This window comes from Trichechus manatus, unplaced genomic scaffold (genome assembly GCF_000243295.1).
Source record: "Trichechus manatus latirostris isolate Lorelei unplaced genomic scaffold, TriManLat1.0 scaffold00130, whole genome shotgun sequence".
NCBI classification, from domain to species: domain Eukaryota; kingdom Metazoa; phylum Chordata; class Mammalia; order Sirenia; family Trichechidae; genus Trichechus; species Trichechus manatus.
This window is the reverse complement of record NW_004444066.1, coordinates 698296-720740: the sequence shown is the minus strand read 5'-3', so window position 1 is coordinate 720740 and position 22445 is coordinate 698296. Positions and strand designations below refer to the sequence as shown.

Genomic DNA, 22445 nt, shown 5'->3' with positions numbered 1-22445 from the left:
TGATTTTTGTCCTTTATTAATATAATGATGATTAATATGATGACATTGATTTTTCAGGTATTAAGTCAACCTTTTATTCTTGGAATAAACCGCCGTGGTCATGGTGTATACCCTTTTTATTTGTTGCTGGATTTGATTTCCTCATTTGTTTAAAAAAAATTTGTGTTTGTAAGGAATATTGGTATGTAGTTTTCTTTTGATGTCTTTGTCTGGCTTTGATATCTGGGTGATAACTGGCCTCATAAAATGACTTGGGAAGTATTCCCTATTCCTCTGGTTTCTGAAAGAGTTTGTGTAGGGTTGGTATTATTTCTTTCTTAAATGTTTGATAAAATTCACCAGTGAAGCCATATAAGCCTGGCCTTTTTTTGTGTGGGGGAAGATTTTTAATTACTTGATAAAATTCTTTAATTGATATTGGTCTATTCAGATTTTTATTTCTTCTTGAGTCAGTTTTGTAATATGTGTCTTTTTAGGAATATGTTTCATCTAAGTTGTCTAATTTGTTGGCATAAAGGTGTTCATAATATTCTCTTATAATCAATCCTTTTAACTTCCATAAGGTCTGTAGTGATGTCCCTCGTTCTTGCCTGTCTTTTGGTAATTTGTGTCTTCTTTTTCTTGGTCAGTCTAGTTAAAGATTTATCAATTTTGTTCTTGTCAAAGAACCGGCTTTTGATTTCATTGATTTTCTCTGTTGTTTTCCTGTTTTCTATTTCATTGGTTTCCACTCTGACCTTTGTTATTTCTTCCTTATTTTGAGTTTGGTTTGTTCTTTTTCTAGCTTCTTGAGGTTGAATCTTTGACTGTTGGTTTTAGCTTTTTCTAAGGTAAATATTTAAAGCTGTAACTTTCCCTCTAAGGACTGCGTTAACTTCATCCCATGAATTTTGAAATGTTGTATTTTCATTTTCATTCTTTGACTCATTGATTATTTAGAAGGGGTTAATTTTCATGTATTTGGTGGCATTCCCAGATTTCTGCATGTTTTTGATAAACAATGACTCATGGCGACCCCATGTGTCTCAGAGTAGAGCTACATTCCATTATGATGGGTTTTCGATGGCTGATTTTTTCAGAAGTAGATCAACAGTCCTTTCTTCCATGGCGCCCCTGGGTGGATTTGAATTGCCAACCATTCGGTTAGGAGCTGAGCTCTTAATCGTTTGCACCACCCAGGGACTCCTCAATAACACTGTAGGCGAGCCTTATATTCCCATTTTACAGAGGAGGAAACAGGCCAGTGAGGTCAAGTGACTTGCTTAGGCTCGCATCACTATTAAATGGAGGATCCAGAATGCAAAGTCAGGCATTCTGACTCCAGAATCAGTGTTCTTAACTAACTGCTCTCCTGGCACTCACCTTCTTCCTTCTGTAATCCCCTTTTCTCCTTCCAGGTGAAGGCCTCAGTGAAAGCTCCTCAGACCAAAGCCAAACCAGCTGCTCCCAGAGTGTCTTCAGTCAAAGGGTCAGCAGCATCAACTTCTGGAAAAGTGATCACTGCAGGTGTTCAAGCCAAATTGGCATCCCCGGCCAAGGCAAGTGGGGCCAAAGCCACAAGAGAGTTGGGGCAGAGAGGAAGACAACCGAGCAGTGCCCCCAGCCCAGATAAGGGTCCTACACAGGTGGGAGGGACCTCCCCCTAATTGTGCCATGGGTGGGAGCTTAACCTCAAAGGAACCATGCTGTTCACTTCTTCTCTGACACTGTTACCTCCTTGCAATTCAGCTAAAGCCGCCAGTGAGAACCCCCCAAAGTAGTGTCATCTCGCTGCAGGGCCAGGTGTCTGTGCCAGCTGTGGGGAAGGCAGTGGCTGTAGCAGCCCAGGCCAAGACGGGGGCAGTCAGGAGGCCCCAGGAGGAGGACTCAGAGAGCAGTGAGGAGGAGTCAGACAGTGAGGAGGAGGCGCCAGCTCAGGTGAGGCCCAGGGGAAGGGTGGAGGGCAGCCTTGGGCTTCCCTACTGGCAGACTGCTTCCACTTTGGTGCCAGGAGCCCCAGTTGTGCCTCAGGCTGCAGCTCCTGCCCACAGTTCACTGCCTTTGCCCCATCGTTCTCCTGTGTCTCCGCATACACCCACCCTCTGAATTCCTTCCCCTGATTCTGTCCCTCTCGCTCTAGGTGAAGCCCTCAGGGAAGGCTTCCCAGGTCAAAGCTGCCTCAGCCTCCACCAAGGGGTCCCCAGGGAAAGGGGCTCCCCCGGCTCCCCCTGGAAAGACAGGGCCTGCAGCCATCCAGGCAGGGAAGCCGGAGGAGGACTTAGAGAGCAGCAGCGAGGAGGAGTCAGACAGCGAGGAGGAGACGTCAGCAGCTGTGATGCCTGCCCAGGTGAGGCCTAATGAGGAAGCAGCTACACATGCCAGGTCTCCCAGCCACCTGCACCTGCTCTTCCTTGGTCAGAACTTGCAATCAGGGCCAGGTAGGAAAGGAAGACCACCGATTAAGGCTTTGACTGCAGGATCTCTTCCCCCAGCTGCTGTCCTCCATGTATCCTTAGGTAAAAACTGTTGTGAAAACCCCCCAAACCAAAGCCTCCCTAATGAAAGGTGTCATGGGCACTCCCATGTCTACCAAGGCCTCCACAGCACGAGCAGACACACAAGCCCTCTGGAAAGCTAAGCCAGCAACTCCCACCAAGGCAAACCAGACCAAGAATCCAAAGATGTCACAGTTAGAGAGTGACAGGCAGGCTCAGTCTGTGGTACAGTACCTGAGGCCCTGGGAAAGTGGAGGAGGTCACATCCCTCACCTGGGCAGGTACATCTCCCTAGGGAGAACTCGTCTGGCTAATTGTGAAGATGACTCTAGGGAATGGGAAGAGAAGGAATGAGAAGCCGTCTTTGATCAGGACCATTTTCCCTCTGTTTGCAGAGGGCAGCATGGTGGCTATGTCCTGCAGAAGTCCAGGGTGACAGACTCCAGTACGTGTAGGGCTCAAGCATGTAATGGAAAAAGTTGACATAAGCCAGGTGGAGGTGATAGATGGCAGTTGACATTCAGCCTTGGTGTCAGAAGAGACAGTAGGGAGTAGTGGCAACTAGGGCAAACTGAAGAGCCCTTGCCCCGTCTAGAAGGACAGCCCCGTCAGCTGCAGGTGATCATGACCTTGTGGAAATGCACCTCGATGTGGCCAGGTCTTCAGTTTCTTAAGAGGAGCTGGAAATCCACATGCAATCCTCTCTTAGGTTTCTGTTTTAAATTGGTTACTGTATCAGGATGTCCTAGGCTGCGGGAGAAAGCCCAATTCAGAAGAGCTAGAATAATAAGGGGATTGACTATCTCACCCAGAGTAGGGTGGCTGTTGTTGTTATGTGTTGTCGAGTCGGTTCCAACTCATAGCGACCCCGTAAAGGGCTGTAAAGGTGGTTAGTTCAGCAGTTCAGTATCACTGGTTACCTGGATTTCTTCCCCCTTTATGTTCTACCAGCCTCATTGTCACAGGAGGGCTGCAGTAGCTCCTAGAGAGCTAGGAAATCCCCCAGCCGACTTCCACTTAGGTCTTCTTGGCCAGACTTAGGGCATATGCTCCCCCTGCAGAGCCAGTCAGTGAGGAGGGGCTTGGCATTCCCGTGATTGGCTGGAAGAAGGGTGTCATCTTCCCCAAAGCATATAAACCAAACCAAAAAACCAGTAGCTGTCAAATTGACACCAACTCATGGCGACCCCATATGTGTCAAAGTAGAACTGTGCTCCATAGGGTTTTCAGTGGCTGATTTTTCGGAAGTAGATCGCCAGGCCTTTCCTTTGAGGTGCCTCTGGGTGGATTCAGACCTTCAACCTCTCAGTTAGCAGCCGAGCATGTTAACAGTTTGAACCACGCAGGGACTCCTCTCACCAAGCCAGCCCTCTCATTTATGCTTGGCCTGGCAGGAGAGGATGGCAGCCATTGGGGTGCTGTTAGCCAGGAGTGTCACAACCAGGTGTGAGCTGTGCTTGGGCCACTGGCTCACTCCTGCACCCTTGTCCCAGGCTGTTGTCACCTCTCCTTCAGACCCCTGGCCAGTGGTGCTCCAGCCCTCAAGTTCTAGTTGCATCTGAGTCATACGTCCCTTCCAAGTTCAGAGTCAGCTCTGGAGAGAGCATAGTGGGGGTGGAGTCCTGTGTTTCCAGGGGCTCTGGGGTATGCCAGGCCAGCAGCTGCCCTCTGGGTGCAGGAAGGGAGAGTCAGAGCCTGTGAGGGTCAATACTCACTGGCTGCATTTCCCTGCCCTGGCCCCTAGGAGTGAGCCCCAGGCTTCCTGGTCCCTCAGCTAACGTCCTCCACACCCCCATGTGCTTGTTCAGATCTTGTCGCCTCGGAAGGAGGATAACTGCAAACCTGCCAGAAGCAAGACCCTGGCCCCAGCATCCCCAGAGAAGAAGGCAGAGGGATCCTCGGAGAGCAGCGAGGAGGAGCTGCCATCAGGCCAGGTAAGCCATGCCAGGGTCAGCGGGCCTCTCAGGGGTGAGGGCAAACAACCCACCATGGAGAACATCGCCTCGCTCCTTACATTTAAACAGCACTTCACAGTTTCCAGAGCTCGTTCCTGTATTTAAGCCGTTCCTCTTTACAGTAACCCTGTGAGGTAGGGAGCAGAGCGTAGTTGAACACATAGGCTTCAGAGCCAGACAGCATAGGGTCAAATCCTGGCTCTAACACTCCAGTTCCATGTCCCTGGTCAGACACTGTGACTATTCTGAGGCTCAGCTGTTTCAGCTGTAAAACAGGGAATAATGGTGCCTCTCTCTTGCTGTGCACAGTCCCCTACCCAATACGTGGGGCCTGTTCTTAACAGGAGAGCAGGTAGTATTGTCCCAGTCGACAAGAATCAAGGCCCTAATAGTTGGCGTGGTTTTCCCAAATTCTCATAACGCGTAAGAGGCTGCGAAAGGGCCCATACACTGGTCCCTGGCTCCTTGTGTGTCCCTGTTTAGGACTGGGTGCCTTCTCTGCAGGGTGCATCAGGACTCTGTGGGCCTCACCTGAGACCTTTGCTCAAGATCCTGTGACACACCTTCCCTTTGCCCTGCTGCATCAGGAGCTTAAAGCTCCAGAGGCCCAAGTCAGCCAGGCTAGTATGGCCCTGGCTTCTGTGTGAACCTCAGGCCATCCCGGCGGCGGCACTGCCCTTTGTCCTCCTCAGTCTCAGGCCCCTGGAATCTTCTGCCAGGTTCCTTAGAGTGCTGTTCCCCTCCCAGGGCCTAACCAAAGATGCTGGTATCCTGCCGCCCACCCAGGCTGGTGGGGGCCTTTAACTGTCTCCTCTTACATATCCCATGTTATGTCCTTATTCTTCATTTCTCGGGGGCGGACAACTGCTGCTTGTAGCTTTCCAGTGATGGGGCGTTCATTGCCTTTCTCTTCTCAATAGAGTGTTGTTGTTGTGTGCCGTTGAGTCGATTCTAACTCATAGCAACCCTACATGACAGAGTAGAACTGCCCATAAGGTTTCCTAGGCTATCATCTCTATGGGAGAAGATTGCCAGGTCTTTTCTCCTGTGAAGCTGCTGGTGGGTTCTAACCACTGACCTTTCAGTTAGCAGCCGAGTGCTTTACTATTGCACCACCAGTGCTCCTTCTCAATAGCACCGATTACAAAAATAATAATGAACAACTATAGCTAATGCTGTCGGTCACTTACTGTGTGCCAGTCACTGTGCTAAGCCCTGTACTTGCACCGTTCTGTTTAATCCTCACAACGACCCTATGAGGATAGGTCTTTTTGTTATTCTCATCCCAAGGAGGAGGGAGTGAGGCTCAGAGAAGCTGAGTGGACTGTCCCAGCATCACACAGCCAGCAGGTGGGCAGACCTGGTGTGTGAACCCAGGCAGACCACTCTGACCCGCCACCCAGCAGTCCCCCGACATCGGGGACTTTGTGTCCTGGGCAAGAAAGAACACAAGCAGGGGCTTGGGCCTCGCCCTCTTTGTGGCGCCCTCTCTGAGTGGGATCTAAACAGCTGGGAGGGAGGGGGCTGCTTCGTCTTTCTCTGCGGGGGCGGACTAACACAATTAAAATGAACATCATGCTTAAACTGAGCCGTTTAATTGGTACGTTAGTCCTGAAGATTCTGGAGTCCCTATTAAAAATGAAGAAGAAAATTGGCAGTGTGCGCATTCCCCCAGGAAGATTCAGGGAAGATGGACTCAGCCTGGGGCCGCTGCAGCCTCCGCCTAGCTGGGGGATTTTTAGCTCCTTAATCCCCAGCTCGCTAATTATGATTATTACGGTTATTATGCATTTATTTAGCACTTGTCTGTTGACAAGTTTCATTCCCTGTTTTTATTATTAGCCCATCGATGCCAGGGTGGTGGGCAGAGTCCCAGGCTGAGAGACAGGGAAGGGGATTGTGGCTCCGTTCCCAGGCCCCCTCACTGCGCCTCAGTCTCCTCACCTGCAGGATGGGGCCCACTGTCCTACACTGAGAGACACTTAGGAGGTTCGTCTGTGGCTCAGCCCTGTTAGTGCGGAGCATAAACCTCAGGCCATTCAGCAGGGGGGAATACCAGCTGGTAATACCAGCCCGGCCTCACTCACTGGAGGGCTTCTGGTGCACTCTGGAAACTGCAAAGCACAGTACACACAAGGGTGCCAAAGGAAGACTTCCTTCTGGGGGGAGGTCAGAGAAAACCAGCCTGAGGCTGAAACAGTGAAACCGTCCATCGCCTGGACAACACTGGGCAGTGCAGCCTCAGAATCCAGGGACCGCGCCCTGTCTCCAGGGCCCAGTGCTTCCGAACCAACCCCGGGGGCAATGCGCCAACCACCCACTGGGCCAGCTGAGCTCAGCACAACCTTGCTTCATTCCAGCCAGTGTGGGCAGAGTAGGGGTGAGGGGGCTGCTGACCACAGGCCAGGGACACAGACAAAGACACCCAAGGTGATAGAGCCCCAAAGGGCAGTACTTCTCCAAGAGACTCCCTCACAACTGCCTGGGGGCTGGTTAACATATCCTGGGTCAGCCCCACCCCAGAGGGCTGAGACTGTATCCCCCAGTATCCTTGTACACCAGGGTTTGAGAAGGCTACCATGAGTACCCTTCTCCAGCACCCACCATAGGACAAGTGGCCTCACCAGGGTTCCCAGCAGACTGGTGTCAGAGCCAGGACTAGAAGTGAGCTCTCCAGGCCCGAGGCACAAGCTTCTTCCAGGATCAAACATGCTAGGCCCCAATTTCACACCCCAATTTAGTTTCTTACAGGTCCCCTCCTTCTCTCAGACTCGACCCGAAGCTCTGACAGCAGGGCCTGTGTTTCAGCCTCAGGCTGGTTTTCTCTGACTTCCCCCCCGAAGGAAGTCTTCCTTTGGCACCCTTGTGTGTACTGTGCTTTGCAGTTTCCAGAGTGCACCAGAACCCCTCCAGTGAGTGAGACCGGGCTGGTATTACCAGTGCTCCATTCAGCAGGGGGGAAACTGAGGCTTAAGCTCAGGGGTGTGAGCACACAGTGAAGTTGTGGCAGAGGTGGGATCAGAATGGATCTCCCCATTCCTTGGGCAGCACAGCCTACCTTCTTAGCTCTGCAGACTCTCATTGCACTCCTGCCCCCAACAGTATTCCTTGGTGGTCCCCTCTGCAGCAGGCCCCATGCACCACCCCCCTCTCACAGCCCAGAGGCCAGGGTGGAATGGCGTGGGCAGGTGGAGCTAGGAGGAGGAGGCATTTGCTGCTGAGCTGCTTTTAACATCCCGAGACGCTATTGTTTGCCTCGGTGGGTTCGTTGCCTCTTTGGTCCCCGACAATCTGTTCCTCTGTCTTCTCACATATATATAGATCCCCCCTCCCTCAGCTGTAAGCCTCCTCCCACTTCCCATCCTTCTCTCTTTCATCATGCGGGAAGGAAGGCTCTGGAAGTGGCAGATCAGAGCAGCCATGGGGGAGGTGGTTTGACAGAGATAGGAAGGGCGTAAGCCCAGCAGAGCTCCCGCCCTCAAGCCAGCACCATTTCTTTCCCTTCTGCTTTACCTCTGTCGGCACAGCACCCTGGGGGGCAGGGAGGCAGAAGGTGGGCAGGACGATGTAGAGGACAGAGATTTGGGTTCCACTTCTGACCCCGCCCCTCTTGACCTCAGGTAGCACCCTTATTTTCTGGACCCACCTTTCCCCACTGGCCAGAGAGGGAGCAAAACTCACTCCCAGATCTGACGCTGGGGACTGGAAAGTAGACTTCCCTGACTCTCATTAGCTGGGCTTTTTTGGAAGGAGGCTGTGAGCGTAAAGGAAACACCAAGGGGCCCTACTATGCAGTGGGCACATCACTGGAGCCGGCTTCTACCGGCCTGGCCTGCAGGATACCAGGGAGTTGCTGCTGCTGCTTTTTATTTTGATGTTTTATTGGAAAATTGAAAACGTACTCAAAGACAGAATAATATAACAATCCCCCATGTACCATACCAGCCTCGACAATTATCAACCTGTGACCAGGCCCATTTCATCCAAACCCCCCTGCTCAGTCCCCGGCACCCCCGGGATTACTTTGAAGACAGTCCCAGGCCTGTCCTCAGCATCCACCAGGATTTCAGTCGTGCAGTTCTAAATGAGGAGAACGTGCCACTTTTTTTTTGTGAAGCATAACCACAATACGGTCACACCAAAAAAACTTGACGGTACTTTCTTAACATCACCTACCCAGTCCTTGTTCCCATTTCTTAGATGATAATTTTTATACTTAATGTTTTCAAATGGGGATCCAGGTAAGGGCCACACAGTGCCTTGGGTTATTAGTCTCTCAAGTCTGTTAATCTCTTGCTTCCCACCCTGTCCCCTGCAGTTTATCTGTCACTGGGGGCAACATCCTGGGCCTCACCCCAGGACGCTGCGTGAGAATCTCTGGGGTGAGAACTAGATGGCTGCCAACACTGACCTGTCTGACTGGGGCCACAGTAAATGATTCTGGTTAGACTGGGAGAAGAATGCAGAACAAAACTCAAATTCTTAAAAATGGCCAGACTAACTGGACCACCTGAGACCAGAGGACTCCCTGAGACTGTCACCCTGAGACTCTTTAAACCTTGAGCCCAGACTGTCCCCTGAGATCACCTTCTAACCAAAAAGCAGAGTGACACACAAAATAAAGGATATTACCCGTTAGATCGGTACTTTACTGAAACACATCTGTAGGAGCCCAAGAGGTCAACATTTAATCCGAAGCAAAGATGAGAAGATAAGGGGGCAGGGAAACTAGAGTACTAGAAATGGAACAACCAGAGTACAGTTAAAGAGAATATGGACAACACAATGTGAAAAACGTAACTAATGTCATTGATCAGTTTGTATGGAAATTGTCAAAGAAGAACCTAATTTGCTGTGTAAACTCACCAAAAACACAATAAAATATTATTTTTTAAAAAAGAAAGACTCTGGGGTGGGTCAGCCAGGTTGGTAACAGCTCCCTGGGTGAATCTTATACTACCACCAGTCAAGGCGAAAAACTCCTCCAAGCAGGCCTGCCCAGAGGGTGTCTGTCTCTGCAGACAAGCAAGAGCCCTGAATTGGGGTTCTGGCCCTGGCTCCACTTCCACTGGGCTGTGTGAGCTTGGCCAATCTCTTCCTCTCTGGAGTTCCAGTTTTCCCATCTGTGTAACAGAGCTGGTACTGCTGATCTTAGGGGTTCACTGTGAGGGTAGATGGGCCCCTGTGAGCTGTGAAGTGCTGTAATGGGGCTTGGCAGGTGGGTGGCATGGGAGGGGGCTGGGAATGCCCTGGGCAGCTAGAATGGCCTTTGACTTTGTTCAGCTGCCCCGAGCTCTTTGGACCCCTTGCCTTGTAAAACCTTCCCCCACCCTCACCTCCCCTTCCCTGGCCAAGCCTTTAATCACTGCGGGGGTGTGTTTTGTTTTTGTTTTTCAAGGTGATTAAACCCCCTCTGATTTTTGTCGACCCTAATCGTAGTCCGGCTGGCCCAGCTGCTACCCCCGTGCCAGCCCAGGCTGTGAGCGCCCCAAGGAAGGCCCAGGCCTCGGAGAGCACAGCCAGGAGCTCCTCCGAGAGCGAGGATGAGGATGTGATCCCTGCTACCCAGTGCTCCACTCCTCCTGGTGAGGGCGGCCCACAGTGCGGTGCTTCACTGCCGGAGGCCCAGAGGGAGAGGGCCTGGCCCCAGTCACACAGCAAGTTTTTGGCCAGGAGGGGCTTAGGCCAGGTCTCAGCCTGTGCTACTTTGTCAGATGCAGGGCTGGCTCAGATGCACAGCTCTGAAGAAACGCTTCCCAGAATTTCTCTGTGGAGGCTCTCGGGTAGAACCCCAACCAGTAGCTGGAAGCTACAGGCACCAGGTTTTTGCACAGTCTAAGGAAGAGCTTTCTAACAACTGACTGAACACGAAGTGGGCTGTCAGGGTGGTAGTGACCTTCCCGTCACTGTGGCATGTAAAGGCGGTTAGTTAGTCCCTAAGCAGAGATATCATAGGAGAGGATTACATGTATCAGTGGGAGACAAGACCAGATCTGGGCTTTCTTCAGCTTCTGAGAACCAGTGATTTTACCAGTGGTAGCAGAAAAACGGTTGTTACTATTATTGTTATTATTATGGTTTTTATGAGGAAATACTACTTGATCTTGGTAGGACCATTAAGAAATACGTATTTGCACACACACACACACACACAGAATATCACCTGTAATCCTACCACCTAGAATAATTACTATTAGCATCTTAGAACGGTTTAACTTTACAGAAACCTAAGGTGTTTTTACAGTGAGATCACACGTCATAGTGTTCTGTGATCTTCACTTGCTGTGTTGTGAACGTTGTTCTTTTGGTCATGACATCTTTACTTACAGTGTGGTTTCTCCTGGCTACAAAGTAGATGGAAGCTACAGGAACCAGGTTTTTGCACAGTCTAAGGAGGAGCTTTCTAACAGCCGACTGAACGTGAAGTGGGCTGTCAGGGTGGTAGTGAGCTTTGGGTGGACCTTAGTTTATTTAACCAGTACCTTATTGGAGGCAGCTGAGGGGTGTTCTTTGCTGTTATAGACAGTGCTGCAATGAACATCCATACCTGAGCCTTTGCACATGGCCATGATGATTCTCCTGAGGGACTGATTAAAGTATAGGGAGGGGTGAGGAGAAAGCCTGGGTCACAGCCCCAGCAGCTGTTGAATCGCCCTGCACCTTGGTTTCCTCATCTGTAAAATGGAGATGATGATAACTGTCAGGAAAGCTTGGGCATGGGGATTAAACAAGTTTCACCTGCGTAAGTGTTGAGCCCAGTGCCAGGCCCCAGGAAGGGCTGAAATGGATATTACAGCTGCTGAGGAGGCCCTGGGGCTTCTGTGCCCTGACATGTCCCCTTCCCACCCCATTTCAGTCATTAGAACCAACGTGGTAGCCAGCAGCAGCGAGGAATCCAGAAGAGTGGCAGAAGGCGAGCAGCAGAAGGCGCCAGCCACTCAGGTACCCGGGGGCAGGGCAAGGCTGTGAGGGCCGCGGGGGCTCCCCGCTCTGCCCAGCCTTATGTGCGGCACGCTGTCTACCACCCACCCAGAGGTAGCCACCTGATGCCATGCTCCCTTCTGCTCAAGTTGTCAGGGAGAGTAATAGGGAACACGGCATCCTTGACTCTCCCATCGGTTTCCCAGCGTGGTTGGGCTCTGATGTAGTTTTCCTCCCTCTTGGTTTTGAAATGCCCCAACAAAAGGTGTCCTTTTGGTTATTCATGATAGTGACTTAGCATTCTTTCCAGCCATCACCATTTTCAGTGCATATTTATTTGATCCTTGTCTGAATCTAAAAGCTGGGCAAGGTAGGATAACAGCTCATTGTTCAGATGATAAAACAGCCTCCCCAGAGAGGGTTGTACTCTTCTGGTCAAATCATGTCTGTTTTCTGTCCCACTGAAAGGGAGAAGTGCACCGCCTTCCCCCCACCCCAAAACCCCGCCGGCTTTTGAGCGTCCAGGAGAGAGCTGGGCGGCTGTAGGGGGAGTCAGGCACCTCTAGCTCAGAGGGGCTGGTGCACCACCCATTTGCTGGGCTCCCATGAGCTAAGCGTGGGTGCTGGGAGGGTGGCCAGGCCATGGTCACTGCCCCAGAAACCTGCATCCATCGGGCCCTTCACCCAACAGGTAGTGCTGAGACTCTGCTTGGTGCCAGCAGAAGGCAGGCTGGGTCCCTGTCCTTGTTAAGGATGAGCGAGGAGGTAGCCATTTAACAAGAAAACCAAAAAAACATACAGTACTTGCCAACTGTGGTAAGTGCTTTGAAGGAAACAGATAGCGAATAATGAGGTGACCCCAGGCCAGGCTCCATCCACTTGGTGGCCATTCCCCAGGTCAGGATTTCGGGCCCTTTCTTTTCTCAGTGGCCCTGGGCAAGGGTTCCTGGTAGGCAAGATCCTGTTAATAAGGCACCACGGTAGTCCCTGTAGGGTGCTTTAGAAAGGATGGGCCTCCCTGAGGAGGTGACATGGAAGCAGGAGAGGCAGCTGGCCACAGGACAAGCTAGAGGCATGCCAGGCAAGCCTGAGAACCGGCAGCACAAAGGGGCAAAGGGACCAAGAGCTGGGGTGAAGTAGCAGGGGGCTAGGGGCCACAGCACGCAGGCCTGGCCTGAAGGGCAGTGGGAGGCCTGGAGGTTTTTGGCAAGGCTTAGTCATGCCCAGTTTCATGTTTAAGTTCTCTCTCTGGCTGCTGGTGGGTGTAGAAAGCAGGAGTGGCAACAGGGAGACTTTAGGAGGGCGTTGCAGCCACCAGGCTAGAAGCTTGTCCCTAATGGAGGCACAGATTGAGCGGTGGGGTGTGCTGAGCTGATTCCCTCCCCTGGGCTGCCGGTTGCCTTTACACCCTTTGAGGAGGAACATGATTAACTCATAACCTGGAGCCCGGCACCCAGTTTCCACCCAGGTGGTGACATTTCCCCTTTGCCTACCTCGCAGCCCCCTGCCCCAGCCCAGTGGCTTTTCCTGCCTGGGTCCCCTCCCACCCCAGCCAGGCAGGATCTGACCAGGGTGTGGCACAGATGGCATCCCCAGAACCCGGGAGTCTCAGGGTTGCCTCTTGCTGTTCATAGGTGACGAAGAACCCAGCTTCCCTCCCACTGACCCAGGCTGCACTGAAGGTCCTCGCCCAGAAGGCCAATGAGGCCCAGTCTCCCACTGCCAGGACCCAGACTTCAAGTGGGGTGAGCTTGGGGAGCAGGCAGTTTCACAGACAAGTCAGGTCCGTGGCTGGGGAAGCAGATCAGGAATAGGGGAGCAGGGGACCAAGACCACCAGCTCTGCTCCCAGAGGCAAGGCTATGGTCATTTCTGGGCCCACCCTGGAGGAGTACATGATTAAAATCCACAGTGTGTGAGGGAGAGCACAGGCACGGGCTTCATCCCAGCGCCACCATTCACCTGCCCTATGACCTCGGCACACACGTTGACCTCTCTGGGTCTCAGATACCCAATCTGTAAGAAGGAATAACAGCATGCATTTTAGAGAGTTGTGAAAGGGACCAAATGAGGCTGTGTGTGAAGGGCCTAACACAGTGCCTGAAGTGTTCAGTAAGCACCAGCTCTTCTTTCCCCTGATGTTTTTCTTCCATTCTTTCTCCTTGTACCAAATTAGGTTGGCAGTGCTCTAGGAAAGCCCCCTGGGCTGAGTCCCCAGAGCAGCCCGGTCCAAGCCAGAGGAACCAACAAGCTCAGAAACCCTAAGCTTCCCGAGGCCCAGCCAGCTGCAGCCACTCCCTCGAGACGCCCCAAAGCCAAAGCCTCTGGGACTTCAGAGGACAGCAGTGACAGCTCCTCAGGGAGTGAGCAGGATGTTGAGGGTGCCCAGAGGGCCAAGTCGGCACACAGGCCAGGTGAGGGGGCCAGGAGGGAAGGCTAAAGTGGGCCTGGAAGGGGCTGACAGGTGGCCCTGGGCTCCAGCCTCAGCTCTTTTACCTTGACTTGCTCTGAGACCTTGGCCCAGTCATCCCACACTGGGCCTCGGTTTCCTTACCTGTACAGCCCCGTGAGGGAACAGCTGAAGTCTTGGGCAGGAGGGTGAGGCATATACAGAGGGGGCAGAGTCCACCTTGGACTCCCAGCAGAATGCCTGTGCTTCTCCAGTAGGTCCAGTTCCCACCGGGAAGGAGACCTTGGTGGAAGAAACCACAGAGTCCAGTGAGGATGAGGTCGTGGAGCCTTCCCAGGTAACCGCAAGGGGGAGGACTGGCCACCTCGGGGTCTTGGGCCCAGAGCCCCAGGCCAGGCTCTGTCCACCCAGTGTGGTCTCAGGCTGAGGCCATCCCCAGGTCAGTGGTCTGGGCCCGTTCTTTTCCCAAGGGCTCTGGGTATGGGTTCCTGATGGGCAAGATCCTGTCTGCGAGGCACCAGAGTTATCCTGGTTCCCCAGGTGTGGCCCCACTTCAGTCTGTACACAAGGCTGAACTTGGTTTAGGTAACACCCAAACAAAAGCATTCTTTTTATTTTATTTTAACAAATGGGATTTCTTTTAAGATTACCATCTGTACATAGCAAGTGCTAGTGATTTTCCATCTGTATTAAATGTGTCTGTCTAAAATGTGTATTAACTGAAAGAGTGTAGGAGATAACCCCAAAGGGCTGATGTGTGGGCTGGTAAGCCTGGGCCTCCCTGGGCCTCCGTGCCCATCCGCTCTGCCCCAACAGTCTTCCGCACAGCAGACCACATGCTCAGGGGCTGGGTGGGGCAGGGTCCGGACCTCTTTCACATTGGGCTTCTTCAGTCTCTCCTCTCAGGTTATGTGACCACTCGGTTGACCCCGGCCAGTTCCAAGGCTTCAAAGGCCACTCCCAGGCCAGACCCCAAACCCTCAGTATCCTCTCCTCCGGCCACCAAAGATGCCCTGGATGGCAAGCTGGAGGCAGAACCCCAACAAGCAGTTGCCACCACGTCTGCTAAAACAGGTGAGTCAAGGACTGCAGGAGGGACATAGCAGGACACAGAGGGACATTCCCAACATGGTCCTGTTTGCCACCAGGGCCTTGCTGAGTGGGGCCTTGTGCTCCTGTTATCAGACCTGAGGTGCTCATCAATGTGTATGTGGGGCCCACCCCCAGGAGCGTGACTCTGTGGTCTGGGACAGCCCTGGAGGATGCTGATGACCCCTGCATTAGCAGAGGCAGCACCCTTTGGCTTATGGAGGAGGCCTTGGCTCTCTGAACTGTCCATATTGGCATTTCTTCCCAGATGGTGGTTGATCTGGGCTCTTGGTGTGGGGTGTAGGGACTTAGAGGGTAGCTCAGACAAGTCTGGGAGCCATGTTTGGAGGAGTCTCCAACACCTGGAGAAGATCCCAGAGCCATGGCCTGGCCCCCTGGGCCTAATGCGTCGTAACCATACAAGGCAGGGTTGACCTGCCCAGTCTGTGTCAAGGCGTGGTGCACACGGACAGTAGAAGCACCGGGGTTAGGATGCAGACCAGAGTGCACGGGAGGCTGTTCAAGATTGCGGGTCACCCCGCCCAGGACTTCAGCCATCCCTGAGCCTGTCAGAGCTAAGGGGACAACTCCTCAGCTGGGCACCCCAGGACAGCTCTCAGGGTTCCCCAGCCTTGGTGGTCTAGGGTATTTATAGGCAAGAAGCACAGAGATAGGCAGTGGGGGAAGGGGTTACCAGGTGGGCCTTGCCCTCCTCAGTTTCCCTCTCTAGCCAGCTCCTGTCCTTGCAAAGAATCACCAAAGGACTGAATTGGGCCGTATCTGCAGGAACAGGCTCCCAGAACCCCTCGGCTTGGCCTGCCCAGCCCACCTCACCAAGCCCACCACAGCTCTGGAGCCAGAGACCCCACACTGGGGCTGGGGGCACTGTCTGGGGCCCATTGTACACTGCAGGGAGCAGCCCCCAGCCTTGTGACATGGAAGAGTCCCCCGCTGGGCTCCTCAGGGTGGACACTCCAGGGCCACACCACTAGCCCATCTTCCAGAGCCCAGCATATGGAAGGCCCAGTATGGACGAGAGTCTCCCGAGTCACCTAGGAATAGGTGGCATCGGACACTAACCGCAGTCCCAGCCCACCCATGCGCCTCTACGGCAGCCTGCCTGGTGCCGGCTCAGGAGAGGAGTCACCGCTCACTGACTCCCCTAGGTCTCTTCTCTCTGTCAGGGGCGGGTGCAACAGGGAGACATTTTAGAGGGGGCTGTGTAAGGTTTTTTTTACACATGTAGTCAGCACACAATTATCAAAGGAGCGCAGAGGCGTGGAAAATTCTAAACAAAGGCCGCACCAGAAGTCGCTCTGGCAGGCAGCCAGCCTGCTCAGTCAGTGCCACATGCGTGAGCGCCTTACTCGCAGCCCCCCAAAGCCACCCGGAGCCTGGGCCAGCAGGGGCCACGGGCACGCCGTGTGCAGGGGAACGTGAGCTGAGTGTCTGCGGGGCCTTCACTTCTATTAAAAATCTAGGATTTGTAATAGGAAGACCTGCTATTCATCCAACCCCTCGTTTTACAGACGGTGAACCTGAGGCCCTGGTAGGAGCCAGGTCCTGGTCAGAGTCACATTGCAAGTTGTTGGTGAACCCAGGACTCCTTCCCTCCCAGCTCAGGACTCCTGTCTAGATGGTGCCTTCTCCCTCCCGTCAGCCTTTTGCTGACAGATCTCAGGCCATTTTGTTAGCATTCTGGAGTTATTTTCCATCTCCAACCCCAACTTGAGTGGAGTTTAGTGTAAGGAGACAAAGAAAAGAGCTCTGAATTAGAAATGACGTTGGGACGTGACATGAGTAGAAAGGTGTGAGCAGAGTGACCACCGGGCCTCGCTTTCCCCATCTGTACTGCGTACGAGCAGGTGGATTCCGTCCTCAGACCCCCTTGGCTCTCACATACCATGAGAGATCTGCCCCCCAGATCTGTGACCCTGAGTCCTCTCTCCACAGGCAAAAGAGAGGCCACCTCAGGCACCAAGCCTCGAAAGCCTCGGAAGCCTAAGAAGGGGGCCGTGAGCCCCCAAGCTTCACCGCTGGCTCTGCAGAGCGACATCGCCCAGCGCCTCCTGAGTGAGCCCTGGCCCCTGAGTGAGGCCCAGGTGCAGGTCTCAGTGGCAAAGGTCCTGGCGGAACTACTGGAGCAGGAGAGGAAGAAGGCTGCAGATGCCGCCAAGGAGAGCAGCAAGAAGGCCCGGGTGGGCCTCAAGCGGAAGCTGTCAGGAGACCAGCCCGCTGCTGAGACCCCTAAGAGCAAGAAGAAAAAGAAGCTGGCGGCCGAGGGTGGTGGGGAGGTTGCTCCTTCCCTAGAGAAGGCCCCCAAGGCTCCCAAGGGAAAATCAAAGAGAGACAAAGCGAGTGGTGACATCAAAGAGAAGAAGGGGAAGGGGTCTCCTGGCTCCCGAGAGGCCGGTGAGAAGCCAGAAGGGGGTCTGGGAGTGGTGAAGGTGGACGGTGGAGACCAAAGCAACCCAAAGAGCAAGAAAGAGAAGAAATCCGACAAGAGTAAGTGACTGGCTGCGGCCCAGAGCTGGTTTCCCCATGCGCACGCTGAGGGGTGGTGGGTGTCACGCTGGGGCGGGAGGGACCCTTGGCCAGTACCTAATCTTACCCCTCCTGTGTAGAAGGGAGAAGCTGGAACTGGTTTGCCCAGGACCATGGGGGCAGATAGCAGCAAAATGAGAACTGGATTCTGGAGACCCGGGCCAGGTGCTGGTGCTCACTTTGGGTGGCCAGAACCACACGCTCTTAGCTTTGGGCCTCTCAGGGGTCTGAGCTCAGGGTCCAGCCTTAGCAGGGACAGGGAACAATGGCTTCTTCCCCCCAACCCAAGTCAGCAGATCTTGTAGGAGACCTTTCTCCAGCTGGCTTCCTGGGTACTGAATGGCCAGGGAACCAGAGGACCTGGTGTTCACCCCAGCCCCATCCTCTGTAGGCATCCATTTCCCCACCATTGTCACGTTGTTCGCTGCCCTCATGTCGGCCCCTAACTCATGGAGACCCCATGCACAACGGACCAAAACACTGCCCAGCCCTGTGCCATCCTCATGATTAGTTGCTGATCAGACCATTGTGATCCAGAGGATTTCCGTTGGCTGATTTTCAGATGTAGATTGCCAGGCCTTTCTTCCTAGTCCATTTTAGCCTGGAAGCTTTGCAGAAACCAGTTCAGCATCATAGTAATACACCACATGTGGTGCCTTGGCCAGGAATTGAACTTAGTCTTCCATGTGGCAGGATAGAATTCTACCACTGAACTACCACTGGCCTCACGTTCATCATAGCTGCCCCTTAAGGAGCTCTGTGCTGCATTCTGCATACAGTAGGCCCTCATTTCACCCTTATACCAGCCCTGTGCAGTAGGTGCTGTTCATTCCCATTTTACAGACAGAAAACTGAGGCTCAGGGTCATGGAGTTTGTAACAGGTGGAGCCAGATTCAGACTCAGGCAGTCGTGTCAGGCACCTCCCTGCGTGTTGGGACCGAGGTGAATGAGACCTGATAGATGCCTAAAGAACCAGCTCCCTCCAGAGCCAGTGCAGGCTCGCCCACAGAGCAGGGCATGCAGGCTACTACCCAGAGCGATTTGTCTGGTTACACTGGGTTTCCATTTACAGCAGGATAAAAAGCGTCCTTTATAATAGGTGTGTAGATGCTTTTAGGAAACCCTGGTGGCGTAGTGGTTAAGAGCTACAGCTACCAACCAAGAGGTCAGCAGTTCAAATCCTCTAGGCGCTCCTTGGAAACCCTGTGGGGCAGTTCTACTCTGTCCTATAGGGTCACTATGGGTCGGAGTCGACTTGGCAGCAATGGATTTTTTTAGATGCTTTTAAAAATGAGTTAACTGAAGGAAAAATAGTCCAGGTGGTCTGCGGATGGAACAGGAGTCTTGAGGCAGCTTGCAGGCCAGGATGGGTGGTCACAAAGGCCCACCCGCAGGCCTGTGTTTGGTGGCTCGCCATGGGTGGTGGGGGGAGTTGGAGACCCAGCAACAGGAGTGAGTTCTGGGTCCCTGGAGCCCCGCCCCTGTGTGTCTCCCAACAGTGACCCTACTAAAGAGTAACACCTGCCGTTCAGGAAGGTTACTCTTTCTTTCTTCCCTCAGAAAAAAAAGACAAGGAAAAAAAGGAAAAGAAGAAGAAAACAAAAAAGGCCTCAACCAAAGACCCTGACTCACCATCCCAGAAGAAAAAGAAAAAAAAGGTAGAGTGACTTCCTGAGGGGTCTCAAGCCAGACAGGGGGCCCAAACCCAGTCCCCAGGGTGAATGTTGTCAGCTCCATCCCACACGTGTCAGGCTGAGTCCTGGGCATGGGACAAGAAGGCCCCCCTTCCATTCTCGGGGTACAAAATGGGGCTTGTGAGCGGGACACATGAAGGAAGAGCCGAGAGGGCATGCCCCCCCACCCCGCCCCGAGGAGGCCCAGGTCTTGCGTATGGTGGGCTATGGAGTGACCCCATCCTGTCTGAGGTAGAAAGATGTTCTTAGGGATTGCTGGTGAAAGAAGGAAGGGCAGGCAGAGGGAGAGCAGGTAGGCCATTGCAGGTTTCCAGGTGAGGAAACATTACTGAGGATGTGTCTGCCCAGCTGGTAGGGCATCTCCACCAAAAAACACATCCTCTGCTTAACGATGTCAAGGCTGACCACCAGAACAAGGCTGTCCTTACAGTCTGGGCCTCAGCACCTTATACTCAGATGTGTCCTTGCTGTGGCCAGCAGGGGCCTCAGCTGAGTTTAGGAAAGCTGAACATCCTGCTGCTACAAAGCCCTGGGTTTCTTTCTTGAGGGCACAGTGTGGAGTTCTGCCCTCAGGGATCCCTCCATACCCAGTGTCTGTTCTAGGGGAGCCACGAATCCTCAGTAGGGAACCACCATGTCCACGGGTGGGGGCAGCAGTGGGTAGGGAGAGGTTTCAGTTACAAGAGCCTCTCGCCTTTCTCCCCCTACAGAAGAAGACAGCAGAGCCGACAGCAGAGCAGACCGTCTGAGGGGCACAGAGTGGCAGGTACATCCTGGCCCGGGAAGCCCTCACCAACCATCTGCACCCCGGGTGGGGTGGGAGGGCAGCAGAATCAGAAGGATCCAGAAAAGTGATGGAGATGCTGATAGCGAGCACTCCTGGTGCAGCTGCTGTGCGTGCCCTGAGTGGTGGGCGCTGGAGGGGTGCCTGTTTATGGATGAACAGGAGGCTTGAGGTCGGACGCAGCTTGTTCTCACCCTCACTACATGTCCAGTTCCTTTTCCTTATGATCTGTAACTTTGACGCTTTCCTCCTGGGAAGGAAGATGGTTTGCTCGAGACAAGCCATCCCAATTAATCTGTGCTTCCCCATAGAGGAACAGTTCTGCTGGGTGGTAGGAAAGGGTTAACTGTCTGAGTGAGTCACCCAACCTCTCTAAGCCTCCATCTGCTTGTCTGGAAATGGCGGTAACACAGAACTTCCCTGCTACGATGGAGGTGAGAATTAAATGAAGTTAAGCACTTAGCCCAATTCCCAGGACACGGGAAGTGCTGATAAATGTCACTGTGGTTAGTGGACGCCCCTCTGCGTCTGAGACGCCAGCTTCTGGTTTGAGTTTGTTCTACTTCGTGGAGAGAGAATTCAGGAAATCTTACGTCCGGATATGCTTCCTCTCCCCAGGAACTTCTTAGCCAAGTGGTGACCATTCCCACGCCTCTGGCCTCTACCCACCATGGGTTGGAACTGAATTTTAACTTCCCCTCCGTCCCCAGAAGAAACCAGGACTGCCCGCAGCCCAGTGTGCTGGCCGGGCCGGTGAGCCCTGCAGAGAAGCTGGCCCAGGAGGAAGTGAGCCAGCGCCTGGGGCCTCCCCTCACCCCCGCCCTCCCCAAGTGCACAAGACATCTCTCCAGACACAGGACGCTCATAGAGATGTGTACAGTATATATATATTTTTTTAACTGACCTGCCCCTCCCCGCTCAGGCCCAACATGCCCGAAGGCCGCTGGACCTCCCACCACTTTGCCCTGCAGGACCCAGGAGGCCCAGCATGTGGCTTGGCCCATGCCACTTGGTCTCCAGCTGATGCTGAGGCTTTATCCTCCTTTTGTCAGTTTCTCCCAGTTTTGTTTTTTTTTTTTTAACAACTCAAAAAATAAAAGGTTTGAAGGAAAGATACAAGTTCCAGTGCATCTGGGGCAAATGCTCGTGCAGTTGATTTATTCTTGGCAAGGAGAGTCTGGCTGACACTTAGAGGTGAACGAACTGACATCCAGAATTCACTCTCGACTGTCGAGGCTCTGGGATACTGGGGTGGGCGGGGTACACGGTGCTGGAGGAAGCAATCTGTGCCGTAGAGACACAGCAAAGTACCCTGGGAGCTGGGGCAGCACAGAATTGGGTGGGGAGGGCTTCCTGGAGGAGGTGGCATCTAAGCTAAGGGAGAGCTTAAGGATGATCGGGGTTGGTTTCCAGGCGCTAGAGTCGGTCATGCACAGAAATGGAAGGGGGCCTTATGAGCTACCTTTTGGAGTTAGGACTTGAGCTGGGAGCAGAGGAAGTGACATTGTCATGTGTGCAGGGTGTCTTGGGGTATGTACATGGTGGGGAATAGCTGTGAGCAGACCCAGTAGAAGCAGGAAAACCAGTTAAGCATGAGTTACCCTCACATCCAGGTAAGGAAGGTTCTGTGGTGGTGAAGGCAAAATGTGGATGAAGTCAGAAGACATCTAGGGGGGTTATGTGTTCAGGATGTGGTGATGGTCTGGGTGTGGACTGAGGGAGGGAAAAGCTGTCTCCCACTGCTCCAACCCAGAGATCCAAAGGCCGCTTCCCTGGGATAGCGCTTAGGTCCAGAACAGTGTGGAGCACAAGAAGGCTTGGAGCTTTCTCTCTGAGGCCTTGGCCTCCTGCTGGATACAGCAGGAGGCAGTGGAGGAAAAGAAAGCACTGGGCTGGAGGTGGAGACCCAGGCTGGCATCCAGCTGAACCCTTAACTCAGAACCCTTGGGCAAGACCCTTCCTTTCCTCTCTCCTGTGAGTGTACCGGTCTAGGACGTGGGCTGCAGAGTGGGGTCCTGAGTGGGCTCTGTTGACTCACAGCAAGTCTTTAAATTAAAAACGGAGAGATCTCACTGAGTCGTCTCCATTTCTGGCTCTTGAAAAGTCAAGAAATCTGGCAGCAGGGGCCTCCACTTTCTTCTGGCACCAACCAGCTAAGTAGGGTCAGCCCTTTAGGTAGGTCAGGGATGCCCCAGCTGTCCACAGCCCACCCCTGTTGTCCCTGACACGGGTTCCATGTCAGTCATCAACTCTTGTCACACTCGTACTGTTCTTGGTGCAGAAGTGAGAACGGTAATGTGAGAAAATGAAGCTGGACCATGAGGACTTTGTGCTCAAAGAATGAATGGGCAAGAGTCTGTTTCTTAATAATGAGCGTTTCTGTGTGTTACACATGCAGACCAAGTGTGTCTGCAAAGCATACACCCCCGCCCCCATGCCCACCGGCATTTGTGTGGGGGCTCCCTGGACTGGATTCTCCCGCCCAGGTAACGGTTCAAGGTTCATAGCCCTGAGAAGTAGGACCTCCTTGGGATAAAGGGCTGGATCCCAACAGAGCCAGAGCCAGACGTGTTC

At 53.2% G+C, this 22445-nt stretch overlaps 1 protein-coding gene across 1 annotated transcript in view; it reads left to right on the top strand.

Moving 5' to 3' along the window:
* Positions 1–20702, top strand: part of TCOF1 (treacle ribosome biogenesis factor 1) — a 40262-nt gene extending 19560 nt beyond the window's left edge. The window contains exons 14-24 of the mRNA XM_023739147.1: positions 1398–1538; positions 1729–1917; positions 2120–2326; positions 4283–4408; positions 12985–13095; positions 13526–13763; positions 14017–14096; positions 14653–14833; positions 16802–17353; positions 18954–19051; positions 19798–20702. Coding sequence (XP_023594915.1) covers positions 1398–1538; positions 1729–1917; positions 2120–2326; positions 4283–4408; positions 12985–13095; positions 13526–13763; positions 14017–14096; positions 14653–14833; positions 16802–17353; positions 18954–19051; positions 19798–19836 — 1962 coding nt within the window. The 3' untranslated portion in view covers positions 19837–20702. The remainder of the gene's footprint in view (positions 1–1397; positions 1539–1728; positions 1918–2119; positions 2327–4282; positions 4409–12984; positions 13096–13525; positions 13764–14016; positions 14097–14652; positions 14834–16801; positions 17354–18953; positions 19052–19797) is intronic.
* The last annotated feature ends 1743 nt before the right edge of the window (positions 20703–22445 follow it).